The sequence below is a fragment of the Lathyrus oleraceus genome, chromosome 1, assembly GCF_024323335.1.
Source record: "Lathyrus oleraceus cultivar Zhongwan6 chromosome 1, CAAS_Psat_ZW6_1.0, whole genome shotgun sequence".
In the NCBI taxonomy this organism is placed as follows: Eukaryota; Viridiplantae; Streptophyta; class Magnoliopsida; order Fabales; family Fabaceae; genus Lathyrus; species Lathyrus oleraceus.
The window spans coordinates 433,937,924-433,956,819 of record NC_066579.1 but is presented as its reverse complement, the minus strand read 5'-3'; the positions used below and the strand labels follow the sequence as shown (position 1 = coordinate 433,956,819).

Genomic DNA, 18,896 nt, shown 5'->3' with positions numbered 1-18,896 from the left:
GTTTGTCTTATATTCATTTTGAAAAGGAATATATTGCTTAAAGGTCAAACTCAACTCTAGGACGAGAATGTTTTGGAGATGTGCACAACCAGATTAAATTTGATTACATAAATTAGTAAATTATTAAATGTTTGTCATATTTTCTTGAAAGATATTTTAATATCACTGAATTATGAAATACTCTCAAAGTTTTAAATTATACCACGTTTTTACTGTATTAAAAAATAGAATTAATTTTATATAAAAAAGAAAATTATAAAATTGTTTATAAATTATATTTTATTTAAAAACTAAAAGAAAAGGGAATAATATTTAGATTTATGTGTTATTTAACATTTAAATAAATAATAACTTAAAATATTTTGTTATCTTTTCTACTACAGACATAACTTTATTAGAATAAAGCCTTCGAATTTACTGACATAACTTTATTAGAATAGAGCCTTCGAATTTATGCAACTGTGAACCGATTTGAATCTGGTCATATATCTGTTATAGATTCCAAATCTAACTCTATAAGCTTTACTAATATAACAGTCATGTAAAAAAATAAGTAAACATCACTACAAATCCAAACAAACTCAAAATATAATTTATTTCCCAATATGAAAAATATATATTCAGTAATCTAGCCTAGATTTTATTTTTATTAAAAAACACCGCAACCATGCAAAATAAAAAAATATATTGTGATAGTAAAATAGTTTTAAACTTAAGTCAACTATATAAAGAATTTTCAAGTCTCTGGCATCGATGTCGCAACCTCAAACAAATCCTATATAGCATAGTCAACAATGCATATCTAAAATTATCACATTTAAATTTTGAAGCATCAAAAGCTAATAGGAATAATCATTTTTCACTAAGCTTTTTGTCTGCTCGATAAATTTGAGGTTTTTTTCGATCCCGGATGCTCCAGCAATATTTGGCAATTTTACGGGGATTTTCCGATTCATACTCATAAGGATCTTCCACTAAGTATCTTTGCCAAAATGGTGAATTAAATTCATTAGTACCCGGGATTGTTCCGAGACGTTGTTCTTTCGGTGTAGCCGAGTCGGGAACAACGGTAACAACCGTCTCAAGTGCAACTGGATCAGGAAATGCGACAACAGCTGGCTCTGGTACATCAGGATCATAAATGAAGATATCATCTAACTCGAGTTCAACTGGATCAGGATCGGGAACAACGACTAAATCTAATAGAGAGTTCATTTCGTATCCTGATGACTCGGGCTGAACTTCAAAATCTAGTTGTGCACGATTCAAAGAATCATTAAAGCCCAAGTTTGAACCAGTTTCATAAGACGTGTCGGTAACTTCCTTTACAAGATTCTCCCAAAACGTCAATGATGAGTCCAACTGATCTAATATTTCCATGTTTGTACCAAGAACGGACGCACTCTCAGCGTTTGCTCTAGTTAACCCTTCCGAAGTTTCCTTCGGAAGTTCAATGCTTGCTAAATTGTTATAGGGACAATTTCCCAGATAACTTCGTTTTGTCCCCGTGTTTACCGTAGATGGCAGGAGACTTGCCTCTTCTACAGATTTCTGCAGCACTTGACCAACAGAAGAGAGCAAGCTTTGGTTATTCAGTTCCAATTGCTGCAAACGATCCTTTGAGTAATTCACATGCATCTCATTCTGATTCCACTCCTCTTGGTGCCTCTGACGTTCCATAACCAGTTGTTTTTTTTCATCTCTAAATTTTTCTATCTGAGCCTTGAAATTCCGCCGCTCTGATTCTGTTAACGGAGCAGCAGCAGCAACACCAGCACCAGAGCCAGAAGACGCAGAATGACTAAAAACAGGTTTGCGCCTGGAGATATTTTTCATGAGATCTGGTTGATCTCTTACAAAATCATCATTTGAGAATTCCCATTGCTTTTGACCAATCTTTCTAAAGCCCTGATCAAACCGAAAACCATAACACAGTTCAATAAATAAATTAAAAATAAAAAATAAGAAAATAAGAAATTCTATTTGGATCTTGCAGTTTTCAAAAGCTCGCCTAATTTTTTTTACAAGTATTAACAAAAGTAATCAATCAAATAAGTCGATCGAAGTTAACAAGTTCAAATAAGTAAACAACTCAAATAAATCAATTAAAGTTAACAAAACCACAAAATTAAGTTTTTCTAAAGCCTCATCAATTCAAAAATCATAACACAGTTCATTCAACAATCAAAAAACTTTAATGGCAGTGTTCAAAAAGAATTAAACAAACAACATTAACAAAAGAACCGAAAATTATGAAGTACATTAAATTTACTTACATAAGTGTTTAGCTGTCTAATAAAACTCGAGAAATTGTTGTGCCTAAAAAATCTAGGCAACAAATCCTTCGAAAATTCAAGGTCGTCCCAAACAATGAAACTCCTATTTGTAGAACTCCATGAAATAATGGCATTAGTTGTAGGATCATTGACCATCATATAAATCTTACACAAAAAAGGAGGTAGAGAGTTTAAACTAATTTGATCTTGCTCCATAGTAGCACAATCTCAAATTTTAAAAACACACAAAAATTAATTTCTCAAACCTCAAATCCAAAAAAACACACAAAAAAATATTCCTCAAACACCCTTTAAATAGTAAAAAAAATCCATATAAATTTTTTTATAAAAAAATTAATAATAATTCTTTCTTTTTATTCCCCTTTTTCATTTCAGTAACTGTCATCAATAAGTTCAAAATAGATATTTTTTTTTCTTTTTTAATTTTCAATTCATTCAGAATTTAAGCTTACAACTCAAAAGATAAAAAAAATTGTTGATTCATATGCTGAAAAACATAAATAGAACAAAGACACTGTTGTCTGTTTTTTCTTCTTTTAAATGTTTATAATTTTTTCTTGTCTTTATGACCATTTTTTAAATTTTATGTATCATTGAATTTATTATTTCTATTTTATTTTATTTTATAAATAATAAAACATAATATAATATTTTAAACTTATTAACTAAATGAACAAGTCATAACAATAGTTATCAAATACAAGGTTTATACAAGGAAAATTTAAAAAGTATAAATTTGTATCTATAAAAATTAAAAATTATACTCAAAAAGTTGTAAATTTACATAATAAAAAATATCTTTAATAAATTATATAATCACAGTCAAAAATAATAATATAGTATTATAAAAATAATATTATTAAATTATTAAAATTAAATGAGGTTAATTAAAATCACTTTATTCATAAAAGAAAGGGTTATTTTTTACTTAGAATTTCACTTTTATTTTGACCAAAAAATTAAATAAAATAATTATTAAAGATGCTAAATTAAATATTTTTCTCACAATTATTCAATGGGATGAAAGGGTTTTGATAAAAAGAACAAAGAACCATAAATAAATAAACAATGACTTTTTTCTGTTTATAAGCTAAACAATGACTTCTTAACATGAGTATGAGAGTTGTTTTTCAAGATAATACAATACAAGTCATCCAAAATAGAGATTAAAAAACTTTATTAAAGAAGTACTTTAGAGAGTTTTAGACAATTTAAATAAAGTTTTTGAACTTCATTTATTTATTATAATATTTTAAAATTAAAAATAAATATTTATTTGTCAAATTTTAGACTAAATTAAAGGTAGTTTTAATCCACTATTTTATCTCATTTGTTGAGTTTTTTTGATATTTTGAGTTAGATTTTGTAGGTCATTCTTCATGATAAGGGCAACCAAAGGGCCAAATTTTGATAATTTTCATGAGTTTTGGTAAAATTAGTTTAATTGTTTCAAATTTAAACAGTTTTATTCTCTTTTATTTTTTGTTTTTTTACTTAAAATTGTATAAATATTTATTTTTAAATGACGTGTAATTTATAAAATGTAACAATTTATCATATAAAAATCTTAGTCAAATTTTAAAGATAGAAAAATTTAAGTTATGAGTTATTAAAAAATAGAAACATCATTTATTTTTTGTCCAAAAACATGAGAATGAAATAAAAAAAACTATGGAACCTTAAAAATTAAAAACAAATTTACATATAGTTGAAAAAATATAAATTTTTATCTATAAAAATTAAAATTTATGCTTATAGAATTATAAATCTATATTATAAATACCTTTAATAAATTACATTATCACTGTCAAAAAAGTAATAGTATTATTAAAAAGTTTTAAAATAAATGAAGTCTTTTAGAAAGAACTTTATTCATGAAAAAACAGTTATTTCTTCCTTGGAATTTGTTTCTTTGTTTTTGTTTTGACAAAAAAAAATTAATTTGTTTTCACATAATGGAGTGTAATTTAAAATATATTTTAAAAAAATAATTATTTATTATTCGTTTAATTGTTTTGGTCTCTCTATTTTACATTATTAATGAAATTAATCTAATTATTTTAATTTCAAATAGTTGTGTTCTCTTTTATATTTTTGCACTTAAAACTAAATGTGTTTATTTTAAATGTCGTGTTATTTATAAAATGTGACAAATTATCATATAAGAATTTTTGTAAAATTTAAAGATAAAAAATAGCCCCATCATAAAAGTTATGAATCATTAAAAATACATGTCATCAATTTCTTGTGCAAAAACGTGAGAATGAAAGTGTAGTGTTTTATTTGGGAAGTCCTAGACCAGGACGTCCTTGCCGAATAGATGGGTCGCCCAGAAAGAATATAAGGGATACGCCTCGGAGGCCTTGTGTACGTAGGGGCCACATGAGAGAAAGTTCTCGTTGTTTTCGAGAATATAAGCTGTCAATAACCTCCTAATAAGTGGGGAGTGGTTAAGACCGCCTATATGAGGCAAAAATCCTAAGTATCAAAGACCCCTATAAATAAAATATCCCTCAAGGGGATATGGGAGATTAAGTCATTACCTACCCACTACTGCTCATAGAGCACTTCGCTGCAAGTAATCCTAACACTGTCAGTTCAACCGCCCGTCTGCACCCAACAGTGTCAGCCACTAACAGGATCTCTCACCTCACGTGAGTTAGTCTCTCAAACAACCTCAAAAACCACCGTACAAGACTACTCACCATCGTGAGTTAGCCCTCACCCCCAAAACTACAATATACCTATTATGGCATGTGAGTCTCCCTGACCTTGTAGGGGGAACACATACATCCTATACTTTTTACAATACATCGGCGCCCACCGTGGGGCCCCTAGAGAACTAACTTGGGTCTTACCCCTTTTCAACAATCATCCCTTTCCCTGGTGCACCCTCAACTTCAGTGCCTAACTATTATAGGCCATGGTGAACAGAAGAGCTCAATCACCTACTCCTAAGGGTACCAACGATACAGACGATGCTGAGGCCATGGTAGAGATGTGAATCACAATGGACAAGTTACGACGCCACAATCGAGAGTTGGAAGACGATGTCTAGAACATTTGAAAGCACTAGCAGAAGGTCAATCCTCTAGAAGAAGTGGAACTACCGGATCCCCAAACTCGAAAGTTTCAAATTCATGTCCTTGGCCAAGTTTCATGGGCGCAGTGATCCCTACGAACATATTGCTTCCATCATCATGCAGATGACCATCATAGGAGCACTAAACTCCTTGAAATGTAATTTATTTCCAAGCACCTTCCGGCATGCCACACTCAGATGGTACATGGGACTTCCTTGTGCCACTATTAACAACTATTAAGAATTGGTGAGAAAGTTGGTACACTAGTTTACTGCCAGTTGCCACCTCAAGGAAAAACAGTTATACCTTGCTCATGAAAGATAAATCTATTTTCAAAAGGGTGGGGAAATTGAATAAGAGTTTCACGCTTTTGAACACCCGCCGAGAATAGATTTGGCGTGAGGTACTCCACATGCACAACATCCTGGAACCACATGCCCCCATATCCTAGGTGATGGTATCTGAACCTAAAAGGTGGTGTATGTTTCACAGAGTAAAATAACATCATACTGACGACTGCTACTAGTTAAAGAAGGAAATAGAAAAGTTGATACAAAAGGGCCACATCAAGAGGCATGTAAAGAGAGAATCCTCCAATCACGCAGAACAACGTAAGCCACGGGGGCAAGAAGATGTCAGAAGTCTGGGGCCAAGAAAAGCCAAAGAAGCACCCCAGGGAGAAGGTAGTACAACATCACACCACACACTTAATACCATAGCAGGAGGACTCACTGGAGGCGGTGATATCAGCTTCGCCCGCAAAAGATACTGAAGGAGAAGAGCGATCCAAAATGCAGCGGAACTTAAAATTTCTCCTTTAGTGATCCTTACGAATGAGCATGATCAGTGATAGAATCGTTACCTCTTGTGGCGATTGTAACCTTTGATGCATATCTACGGAGCGATCACAATGTTGAACGATGACAACTCCTCTACTCAGTCCACACGAACGGGTTCCTTTAATCTCAGTGTTAGCTGCTACGAATGAAGGCTTTGAGTGTGTGTGTGTGTGTGAGAGAGAGAGAGAGAGAGAGAGAGATAAATGAAATTACAACTACACAAATGCTTCTACACAAGGGTTCTATTTGTAGAACCACTTGTGTGGGCTGCAAGCTAAAAAGCCCACTCAAGTGTATGTGGCCCATATCTTATAATATGCCAAAATCACTTAAGCGCGTGGTACCTTACCATATTTCGTATTCTACTTAAGTACACCGTACCTTACGATGTTCTATAATTCACTTAAGTGCACCGTACATTACGGTATTCCTTAGTTACTCTATCTCTCATCAATCCGTCCTTTTGTGTGTGACCCTGTAGGTTTTCGCGGCATTGGCAATTATATTAAATCACGTATTTAACATAATAAACAGTGAGCGGTATCTAGCAACACATCATTGCTACCCAATACACGAAAATTGTCATGTGATCTGACAAATCCTTCTGTGATAATACATATGTGTACAATTACCCTTTTGCCCTTATGTCTATATTGAACACAAGGCATAGACCGTGTCATCCTTGTCCAATTCAATATTGGGCCTATAGACATTTATCCTGTTACGCGGAATGGACAAATTCCATCTAGGTCACTCATGTCCCTTAGCATGCTTCGTGGAGTACCCATCAACTGTCTTTATGGTCATCCAGTTACGGACAATATTTGATCGGCAATAAGACACTCGACTCTACATCTAGGGTCCATAGTGGTTTCAGGTCGAAGGGTGGTATACACCATTATCACCATGAGAATAACTTATGACACTTTGCATAACATTCTATATAGTATTCTCATAGCGGTTCAATCCAGTATATATATTACTCTTAATATTCATACCCATGTTTAAGACTTGATAACTCCTTATCCATGATCCATGAGATGTGATCATCAGTCTATATATACATAATAGTCTTAATGCTTTAATGTTATCCCACTTCACAATAAAGCTCGACTATGGATACTTTAAGAATAATGTCCTTATGTTTAATGTGATCTCATGATTAAGTCACACTTGATACATTAAATGGACTATCTATTCTATGGACTTTATTAGACAAACATAATAAAGAAAAATCCTTTTATTATTAATAAATAATTCGATACAAGTACCAAAAGTATTGGCCTCTAGGGCTTACACCAACAATCTTCCACTACCACTAGAGCCAATCAAGCATACCCCTAATGCCCATAGATCTAGTATGACCGTCATGCTTCTGCTGCGCAAGAGGTTTTATCAGTGGGTCAGCAATATTGTCAAGTGTAGGTACTCTGCATATTTTCACATCTCATCTATCTATTATCTCTCGAATGAGGTGATAACGCCTAAGTATGTGTTTGGATCGTTGGTGAGATCTAGGTTCCTTAGCTTGTGCGATAGAACCATTGTTATCACAATAGAGACCAATGGGATCCACAATGCTAGGAACTATGCCAAGTTCACAAATGAACTTTTTGATCCAAACAACTTCCTTTACTACACTTGAGGCAACAATATACTCGGCCTCGGTTGTAGAATCAGCAATTGTATCTTGCTTTGAATTTTTCCAACTCACAGCGCCACCGTTTAAGCAAAACACATAACCAGATTGCGATCTAAAGTCATCCTTATCTGTCTGGAAGCTAGCATCGGTATATCCAATTACATCCATCTCTTCCTGATCTCCATATATCAAGGATGAGCCCTTAGTCCTTCTCAAATACTATATTCTTGACAGCTACCCAATGAGCATCACCAGGATCAGATTGGTACCTACTCGTTGCACTTAAAGCATACGAGACATCTGGTCGAGTACATAACATGGCATACATGATAGATCCTATTGCAGATGCATATGGAATCTTATTCATGCGATCCCTTTCTTCCTTAGTTGAAGGGGATTGTGTTTTTGATAGACACATGCCATGTTGCATAGGTATGAATCCTTTCTTGGAATCATGCATATTAAAGCGTCTCACCACTTTGTCTATGTACGTACTCTGACTTAGGCCAAGCAGTTTTTGTGATATATCTCTATAGATTCTGATTCCTAATATATAGGCTGCTTCACCTAGGTCCTTCATAGAAAAGCATTTCCCTAACCAAGACTTTACTTGTTGCAGGGTAGGGACATCGTTTCCAATGAGTAATATGTCATCTACATATAATACCAGGGAAACGATCATGCTCCCACTAACCTTCTTGTAGACACAAGATTCATCTTCGTTCTTGATGAGTCCATATTGTTTTACTGTTTCATCAAAATGAAGATTCCAGCTTCTGGAAGCTTGCTTCAATCCATAGATTGATCTTTGTAACTTACATATCTTTTGGGCTTCTTCTAATATGTCAAATCCTTCAGGCTGTGTCATGTACACATCCTCAAGAAGATTCCCATTAAGGAAAGCAGTTTTGACATCCATCTTCCATATTTTATAATCATGATACGCAGCGATAACAAGTAAAATTCGAACAGATTTAAGCATTGCAACTGGTGAAAAGGTTTCATCATAGTCAACCCCCGTGAATTTGTTTATATCCTTTTGCAACCAGTCTTGCCTTATAGGTATGTACCTTACCATCCATGTCAGTCTTCCTTTTGAAGACCCATTTGCATGAAGGAGAATTGCCATCCAAGACGCAGCGGAATTTAAAAAATTTCTCCATTTAGTGATCCTTACGAATGGGCATGATCAGTGATAGAATCGTTACCTCTTGTGGCGATTCAAACCTTTGGTGCAGATCTCTGATAATGATCAAAACCTTTGATACAGATCCACGGGGCGATCACGAACGTTGAACGATGACAACGTCTCTACTCAGTCCACACGAACGGATTCCTTCAGTCGCAGTGCTAGCTGTTATGAATGAAGGCTTTGAGTGAGAGAGAGATACGAAATTCCAACTCTTCAGTTGTGTTTTCTGTCTCAGTGAGTTAAGTGACAATGCTTCTACCCAAGGGGTTCTATTTATAGAACCACTTGTGTGGGCTTCAAGCCAAAAAGCCCACTTAAGTGCATTTTGGCCCATATCTCATAATATGCCAAAATCACTTAAGTATTTGGTACCTTACCATATTTCGTATTCTACTTAAGTACACCGTACCTTACGATGTTCCTTAATTATTCTATCTCTCATCAATCCGTCCTTTGTGTGTGACCCTATAGGTTTTCGCGGCATTGGCAATTATATTAAATCACGCATTTAACATAATAAATAGTGAGCGGTATCTAGCAACACATCACTGCTACCCAAGTCACGAAAATGTCATGTGATCTGACAAAACCTCCTGTGATAATAATTATGTGTATAATTACCCCTTTGCCCTTATGTCTATATTGAACACAAGGTATAGACCGTGTCACCCTTGTCCAGTTCAATATTGGGCCCATAGACATTTGTCCTGTTACGCAGGATTGGCAAATTCCATCTAGGACACTCATGTCCCTCAGCATGCTTCGTGGAGTACCCATCAACTGTCTTTATGGTTATCCAGTTACGGACAACGTTGGATCAGCAATAAAGCACTCGACTCTACATCTAGGATCCATAGTGATTTCAGGTCGAAGAGTGGTATACACTATTATCACCATGAGAATAACTTATGACACTTTGCATAACTTTCTATATAGTATTCTCATAGCGGGTCAATCCGGTATAAATATTACTCCTAATATTCATACCTATGTTTAAGACTTGATAACTCCTTATCCATGATCCATGAGATGTGATCATCAGTCTACAAACATAATAGTCTTAATGCTTTAATGTTATCCCACTTCACACTAAAGCTCGACTATGGATACTTTAAGAATAGTGTCCTTATGTTTAATGTGTTCTCATGATTAAGTCACACTTAATACATTAAACGGACTATCTATTCCAGGGACTTTATTAATCAACCATAATAAAGAAAATGCCTTTAAATAATTCGATACAAGTACCAAAAGTATTGGCCTCTAGGGCTTACACCAACATTGCATCCTATAGGGTTAACTCCTACAAGAGGCTCTACCAAGGTCCCAACTTGGTTTGTGTACATGGAATCCATTTCAGATTTCATGGCTTCTAGCCACTTCTCAGACTCGGGACCAGTTATGGCCTCTTGGTAGGTCACAGTTTCATCTTGATCCATGAGTAATACATCACCTTGATCAGTTATGAGATATCCATATCTCTCAGGTAGGTGACGTATCCTGCTTGACCTACGTTGGTCTTGTTCTACTTGAGCAGGTTGCTCTTCCACAACTACTTGTGTTTCCTGCTATAATTCCTCCATAGGTGTATCAATGCTTTGTGATTCTTGAATTTCTTCAAGCTCTACTTTCCTCCCACTGATTCCTTTGGAAATAAAATCCTTTTCTAGGAAAACTCCAGTTCGAGCGACAAACACTTTGCCCTCAGAAGGATTGTAGAAGTAATACCCTCTTGTTTCTTTAGGATACCCCACAAATAAGCATTTGTCAGATTTGGGCTCAAGCTTAGTTGAAATTTGTCGTTTCACATAAACTTCTCAACCCCAAATCTTCATGTAAGACATATGTGGTTTCTTACCACTCCATATCTCATATGGTGTCTTCTCAACCTTTTTGGATGGAACACGGTTAAGTGTGTAAGCTGTTGTCAATAGTGCATGCCCCCAAAAGGAGTTTGGAAGATTGGTGTGACTCATCATGGATCGGACCATGTCTAACAGGGTTCGATTTCTTCTCTCAGATACACCATTCCATTGGGGTGTTCCAGGAGGAGTAAGTTGGGATAGGATCCCACACTCTTTTAGATGGTCATCAAACTCTAGGCTTAAATACTCACCACCTCGATCTGATCGAAGAGTTTTAATATTCTTACCTAGTTGGTTTTGTACTTCATTCTTGAATTCCTTGAACTTTTCAAAGGACTCTGATTTGTGTTTCATTAAATACACATAACCATATCTACTGAAATCATCAGTAAATGTGATGAAGTACTAAAAACCTCCTCTGGCAGGTATGTTCAGTGGTCCACATACATCAGTATGTATGAGGGCCAAAAGATCATTAGCTCTTTCACCTTTTCCTGTGAATGGAGACTTTGTCTTCTTTCCAATTAAACAAGATCTACATGTCTCATATGATTCATAATCAAAAGAGTTCAAGAGTCCATCTTTATGGAGTTTGGAAATGCGTTTCTCATTTATGTGGCCTAATCCACAATGCCAAAGGTAAGTTGGATTTAACTCATTAGGTTTCATCCTTTTAGTATTAATGTTATAAATAGGCATTTCAAGGTCAAGGACATATAGTCCATTGTTCATTTGTGCAGTAGCATAGAATATATCATTCAAATAAATTGAGCAACAATTGTTCTTTATTATAAATGAAAAACCAAACTTGTCCAAACAAGAAACGGAAATAATATTCCCGCTAATTGCAGGTACATAATAACATTTCTCTAACTGAATTATTAAACCACTAGGTAAAGTCAATACATAAGTTCCTACGGCTAAAGCAGCAACCTTTGCTCCATTGCCAACTCGTAGGTCAACTTCACCTTTTGCCAAATCTCTACTCCTTTTTAGCCCCTGCACATTGGTACAAATGTGAGAACCGCATCCAGTATCTAATACCCATGATGCAGAAGTAAATAAATTAATTTCAATAACAAAAATACCTGAAGTTGAAGTCTCTACTCCATTCTTCTTATCTTCCAGGTACTTTGGGCAGTTTCTCTTCCAGTGTCCGGTCTTACCGCAATGGAAGCAGGTTCCTTCCTTTGTTATGCCTCCACTAGGCTTCAAAGCAGCAACAGTGGGTTCGGGTTTGGCAACTTCCTTGCCTTTCCCTTTATCACCCTGCTTGGTGGGTCTTTTGTTCTGTCTCTTTCCATTTCCGATCATCAGAATGGACTTTCCTTTTGACTTCAGATTCTGCTTAGCAGTTCTTAACATGGCTAGCAGTTCAGGAAGAGATTGTTCATATCATTCATATTGAAATTTAGGACAAATTGACTGAATCTATCTGGCAACGATTGCAAGATCAAATCAGTCGCAAGTTCCTTTCCGAGGGGAAAACCCAACCTCTCCAGGTTTTCCACATACCCAATCATCTTGAGCACATGGGGACCTACAGGGGCTCCCTCATCTAACGTGTCTTGAAAAGGGGATTTTGAAACTTCAAACCTTTCATGCCTTGCTTGCTCTTGATAGAGCATCTTCAGGTGTTCGATTATATCGAACGCTGCCATGTTCTCATGTTGCTTTTGCAACTCTGAGTTCATGGAAGCTAGCATGAGACAAACAGTTTCATTGGCATCATCGACATGCTTCTTATAAGCATCTCTTTCTGCCTTAGGTGCAGAACTAGGAGGTTCCTCTTCAGGAACAGGTTTCTCCAAGATATACAACTTTCTATCATGTTTGAGGACAATCCTCAGATTTCGGTGTCAATCCAGAAAATTTGTCCCAGGCAATTTTTCCTTGTCAAGGATTGATCGCAAAATGTTGTTAGAGGTGTTTGTTGTCATGGTAATCTACATGAGATAATGAAAATATAAGTATCAATAACATATTTAATTAGGCCTTTAATTAAATATGCTTCCACCATTTTACTCAAAACAAATGACCCTCACCATTTGATTCGGAAAATCCCGTTGGAAGATTTTCCAGTGGGTCGAGATCCACATTTCAATTTGTTTTAAGTTCGCGTAGGCGGATTACACAAAACTAGGTTATTTAGGTAGGAACTCCTTCCAATTGTATCTAATACAACTCTCGAATATTTTAGTTGGGTGAATAACTCCTTATTCCAATCCATCACATGGATCATTTCCAACTCTTACTTCTAAACATATATAATCTTATTATAATTTGTTTAGTTAAGTTTGACCCATTGTTTTAGCAATTGGATATTACAATTATCCCATCGCACCTTACTAATATAGAAAATGCACCTCGCGTAGGCGAAACCTACATTATCTGATACTAGTCTTGATGAGTGCTAAAACTTGGAAAGCTTAATATTTAATTTGAGGGAATTTATAATTATTCTGATCTCACTGGCTTATTTATCATATCAATCGTCTCTCACATGCATCAACATACATTCACATGCATCAACATACATAATGAAACAGTTATGGCCCCTAGCGCAATTGTTCTCCCAAGCCAAAGAGAGAACCTAAGCTAACCTAATAACGATCTAAGCTTCTCCAAGCAAGATCTTCAAGGTTGTCCTCCTTTGATATTGAATTCTTCTCTTTCTTCATAACATTACATTACATAAAAGAAACTCGTTTTACATACGAGGGAGTGAGATGAGAAAAGAAGTTACATTAAGAGATTAAAAGAGAGGCACGACACGCAGGTCGTATTTTAAAAACCCAAAACAAAATAAAGGAAAACTAAGGCCATAACCGATCACCACAAGACAATAATAATAAACACATTATTATTATTAATTTTAATTCTTTTAATTCATTAAAACCAAATTAAATTTCGGCGACCGATCACACTACGCAGAGTTAGCCAGGGGTCCGCTGCCCGGTCAGCGGGACGGGGGTCAAGGGGCAGCGCCCCTGGCCGAAATTTTTAATGAACAATTCATTTGAAATCGACGTTGTTTTTCGCATCAACACTTGATACTTTAAAGCACAACTCTTGCGAAGTCACAACCTTAATCGCATAACTCTTTGACAACACAACCCTTGTGCCATCATTAACCCTAATGCATCAATTTCAGACCGTCAAACACACCTCGTTTGATGATTCAGTATGATTGATCAACACGTCATTGCTTCACCATACAAATGTCGGATCAAGAAGCAAACGACCATTGATCACTCAAAGAAAAACAACCATTAAGTGTTTGAATGAACAAAACAGAAACAGTATATCATATATATAACTTGAGGATTACTTATATCATATATATAACTTGATCGGTCTCAATTGTATAACCTATGGATGATCGATGTATCGTTGCTTCACCATACTAATGTCGGATTCCGAAGCATAGTCAACATCAATCATCCAAATCGTACACACATGATGCCAAATTTAATTACTCGTTTATTCTTTGATTCATTCTGTCTTTTAATCGTATTAATACAGAAAATACAGAAAATAAACAGCTATCAGATGCATGGTTTCGTAAGTGGCTCTGATACCACTGAAGGAGAAGAGCGATCCAAAGCGCAACGGATTTTAAAATTTCTCCTTTAGTGATCCTTACGAATGAGCATGATCAGTGATAGAATCATTATCTTTTGTGGCGATTGTAACCTTTGATGCAGATCTACGGAGCGATCACGAACGTTGAACGATGACAACGCCTCTACTCAGTCCACACGAACAGATTCCTTCAATCTCAGTGCTAGCTGCTACGAATGAAGGCTTTGAGTGAGAGAGAGAGAGAGAGAGAGAGAGAGAAACGAAATTGCAACTGCACAAATGCTTCTATACAAGGGTTTTATTTATAGAACCACTTGTGTGGGCTGCAAGCTAAAAACCTCACTCAAGTGTATATGGCTCATATCTTGTAATATGTCAAAATCACTTAAACGCGTGGTACCTTACCATATTTTGTATTCTATTTAAGTACACCGTACCTTAAAGACAACGACAAGAACAATGTCTTCTTATAACAGGATTCCCATTCTGAACTTCAATTCTTGACTGATAAAAGTAACTTGATTGATCTCTATTCTAAAAGATCCTTGTACAGTTGACTAATTAAATATTAAGAAATGGTTTGGTGGAAATAAGGCTATAATGGATTTTTTTCAATCAGGCATGGTTGAGTGAATGTGTTTCAATGTTAGTGACAACATTGCCTAAACTTAGATGTTGTCTCACTTTCATTGAGAATTGTTGGAATACTCTATTCATGGTTTGTCTTATATTCATTTTGAAAAGGAATATATTGCTTAAAGGTCAAACTCAACTCTAGGACGAGAATGTTTTGGATGTGCACAACCAGATTAAAAACTATATAGACCCTTAAGTGTCCGTGATTGCAAAATATGGTCGCAACAAAACAATATCGATCAATATTAATATCGATATCGTTATTGACTATTTTTATATTAATAGTAAAATATAATTAATTCACATTACAATAATCATATTCAGCATTGCATTTATATCGAACAAAATCTCAAAAATTATTATGCATGACCATATATCGATAAGTACAATAGGGAATGGTGTAATAAAAAAGATAGACTTTACTATATATTGTATAAGTTTAAATAACAATAATTACCATTTTCACAGCAAAAGAAGTAATACTACAAGTTAAATATACTCAAGTAAATAAATTTGATTACATAAATTAGTAAATTATTAAATGTTTGTCATATTTTCTTGAAAGATATTTTAATACCACTGAATTATGAAATACTCTCAAAGTTTTAAATTATACCACGTTTTTACTGTATTAAAAAATAGAATTAATTTTATATAAAAAAGAAAATTATAAAATTGTTTATAAATTATATTTTATTTAAAAACTAAAAGAAAAGGGAATAATATTTAGATTTATGTGTTATTTAACATTTAAATAAATAATAACTTAAAATATTTTGTTATCTTTTCTACTACAGACATAACTTTATTAGAATAGAGCCTTCGAATTTACTGACATAACTTTATTAGAATAGAGCCTTCGAATTTATGCAACTGTGAACCGATTTGAATCTGGTCATATATCTGTTATAGATTCCAAATCTAACTCTATAAGCTTTACTAATATAACAGTCATGTAAAAAAATAAGTAAACATCACTACAAATCCAAACAAACTCAAAATATAATTTATTTCCCAATATGAAAAATATATATTCAGTAATCTAGCCTAGATTTTATTTTTATTAAAAAACACCGCAACCATGCAAAATAAAAAAATATATTGTGATAGTAAAATAGTTTTAAACTTAAGTCAACTATATAAAGAATTTTCAAGTCTCTGGCATCGATGTCGCAACCTCAAACAAATCCTATATAGCATAGTCAACAATGCATATCTAAAATTATCACATTTAAATTTTGAAGCATCAAAAGCTAATAGGAATAATCATTTTTCACTAAGCTTTTTGTCTGCTCGATAAATTTGAGGTTTTTTTCGATCCCGGATGCTCCAGCAATATTTGGCAATTTTACGGGGATTTTCCGATTCATACTCATAAGGATCTTCCACTAAGTATCTTTGCCAAAATGGTGAATTAAATTCATTAGTACCCGGGATTGTTCCGAGACGTTGTTCTTTCGGTGTAGCCGAGTCGGGAACAACGGTAACAACCGTCTCAAGTGCAACTGGATCAGGAAATGCGACAACAGCTGGCTCTGGTACATCAGGATCATAAATGAAGATATCATCTAACTCGAGTTCAACTGGATCAGGATCGGGAACAACGACTAAATCTAATAGAGAGTTCATTTCGTATCCTGATGACTCGGGCTGAACTTCAAAATCTAGTTGTGCACGATTCAAAGAATCATTAAAGCCCAAGTTTGAACCAGTTTCATAAGACGTGTCGGTAACTTCCTTTACAAGATTCTCCCAAAACGTCAATGATGAGTCCAACTGATCTAATATTTCCATGTTTGTACCAAGAACGGACGCACTCTCAGCGTTTGCTCTAGTTAACCCTTCCGAAGTTTCCTTCGGAAGTTCAATGCTTGCTAAATTGTTATAGGGACAATTTCCCAGATAACTTCGTTTTGTCCCCGTGTTTACCGTAGATGGCAGGAGACTTGCCTCTTCTACAGATTTCTGCAGCACTTGACCAACAGAAGAGAGCAAGCTTTGGTTATTCAGTTCCAATTGCTGCAAACGATCCTTTGAGTAATTCACATGCATCTCATTCTGATTCCACTCCTCTTGGTGCCTCTGACGTTCCATAACCAGTTGTTTTTTTTCATCTCTAAATTTTTCTATCTGAGCCTTGAAATTCCGCCGCTCTGATTCTGTTAACGGAGAGCAGCAGCAGCAACACCAGCACCAGAGCCAGAAGACGCAGAATGACTAAAAACAGGTTTGCGCCTGGAGATATTTTTCATGAGATCTGGTTGATCTCTTACAAAATCATCATTTGAGAATTCCCATTGCTTTTGACCAATCTTTCTAAAGCCCTGATCAAACCGAAAACCATAACACAGTTCAATAAATAAATTAAAAATAAAAAATAAGAAAATAAGAAATTCTATTTGGATCTTGCAGTTTTCAAAAGCTCGCCTAATTTTTTTTACAAGTATTAACAAAAGTAATCAATCAAATAAGTCGATCGAAGTTAACAAGTTCAAATAAGTAAACAACTCAAATAAATCAATTAAAGTTAACAAAACCACAAAATTAAGTTTTTCTAAAGCCTCATCAATTCAAAAATCATAACACAGTTCATTCAACAATCAAAAAACTTTAATGGCAGTGTTCAAAAAGAATTAAACAAACAACATTAACAAAAGAACCGAAAATTATGAAGTACATTAAATTTACTTACATAAGTGTTTAGCTGTCTAATAAAACTCGAGAAATTGTTGTGCCTAAAAAATCTAGGCAACAAATCCTTCGAAAATTCAAGGTCGTCCCAAACAATGAAACTCCTATTTGTAGAACTCCATGAAATAATGGCATTAGTTGTAGGATCATTGACCATCATATAAATCTTACACAAAAAAGGAGGTAGAGAGTTTAAACTAATTTGATCTTGCTCCATAGTAGCACAATCTCAAATTTTAAAAACACACAAAAATTAATTTCTCAAACCTCAAATCCAAAAAAACACACAAAAAAATATTCCTCAAACACCCTTTAAATAGTAAAAAAAATCCATATAAATTTTTTTATAAAAAAATTAATAATAATTCTTTCTTTTTATTCCCCTTTTTCATTTCAGTAACTGTCATCAATAAATTCAAAATAGATATTTTTTTTCTTTTTTAATTTTCAATTCATTCAGAATTTAAGCTTACAACTCAAAAGATAAAAATTTTATTTTAAAATTTTTGTTCATTCATATGCTGAAAAAACAAGGGTCAAATTGTAAAAAACATAATTAGAACAAAGAAACTGTTGTCTGTTTTTTCTTCTTTTAAATATTTATAATTTTTTCTTGTCTTTATCTGCCAAAATCTTTTGACCATTTTTTAAATTTTATGTATCATTGAATTTATTATTTTTATTTTATAAATAATAAAACATAATATAATATTTTAAACTTATTAACTAAATGAACAAGTCATAACAATAGTTATCAAATACAAGGTTTATACAAGGAAAATTTAAAAAGTATAAATTTGTATCTATAAAAATTAAAAATTATACTCAAAAAGTTGTAAATTTACATAATAAAAAATATCTTTAATAAATTATATAATCACAGTCAAAAATAATAATATAGTATTATAAAAATAATATTATTAAATTATTAAAATTAAATGAGGTTAATTAAAATCACTTTATTCATAAAAGAAAGGGTTATTTTTTACTTAGAATTTCACTTTTATTTTGACCAAAAAATTAAATAAAATAATTATTAAAGATGCTAAATTAAATATTTTTCTCA

At 33.9% G+C, this 18,896-nt stretch overlaps 1 protein-coding gene across 2 annotated transcripts; it reads right to left on the bottom strand.

Annotated features, from left to right (window-relative positions):
- Positions 1–668: 668 nt before the first annotated feature.
- On the bottom strand, positions 669–18,092 carry LOC127080404 (heat stress transcription factor A-4c). Of its 2 annotated transcripts, none has more exons than XM_051020732.1 (2): positions 17,832–18,092; positions 669–1,908 (listed from the first exon to the last, which is right to left on the bottom strand). In XM_051020732.1, exons 1-2 carry the CDS (start codon positions 18,045–18,047, stop codon positions 853–855), a joined length of 1,272 nt encoding a protein of 423 aa, XP_050876689.1. In that variant the 5' UTR covers positions 18,048–18,092; the 3' UTR covers positions 669–852. The 2 variants fall into 2 exon arrangements, with proteins under 2 accessions (XP_050876689.1, XP_050876682.1); XM_051020725.1 differs by lacking the exon at positions 17,832–18,092 and adding an exon at positions 2,277–2,537.
- Positions 18,093–18,896: the final 804 nt, after the last annotated feature.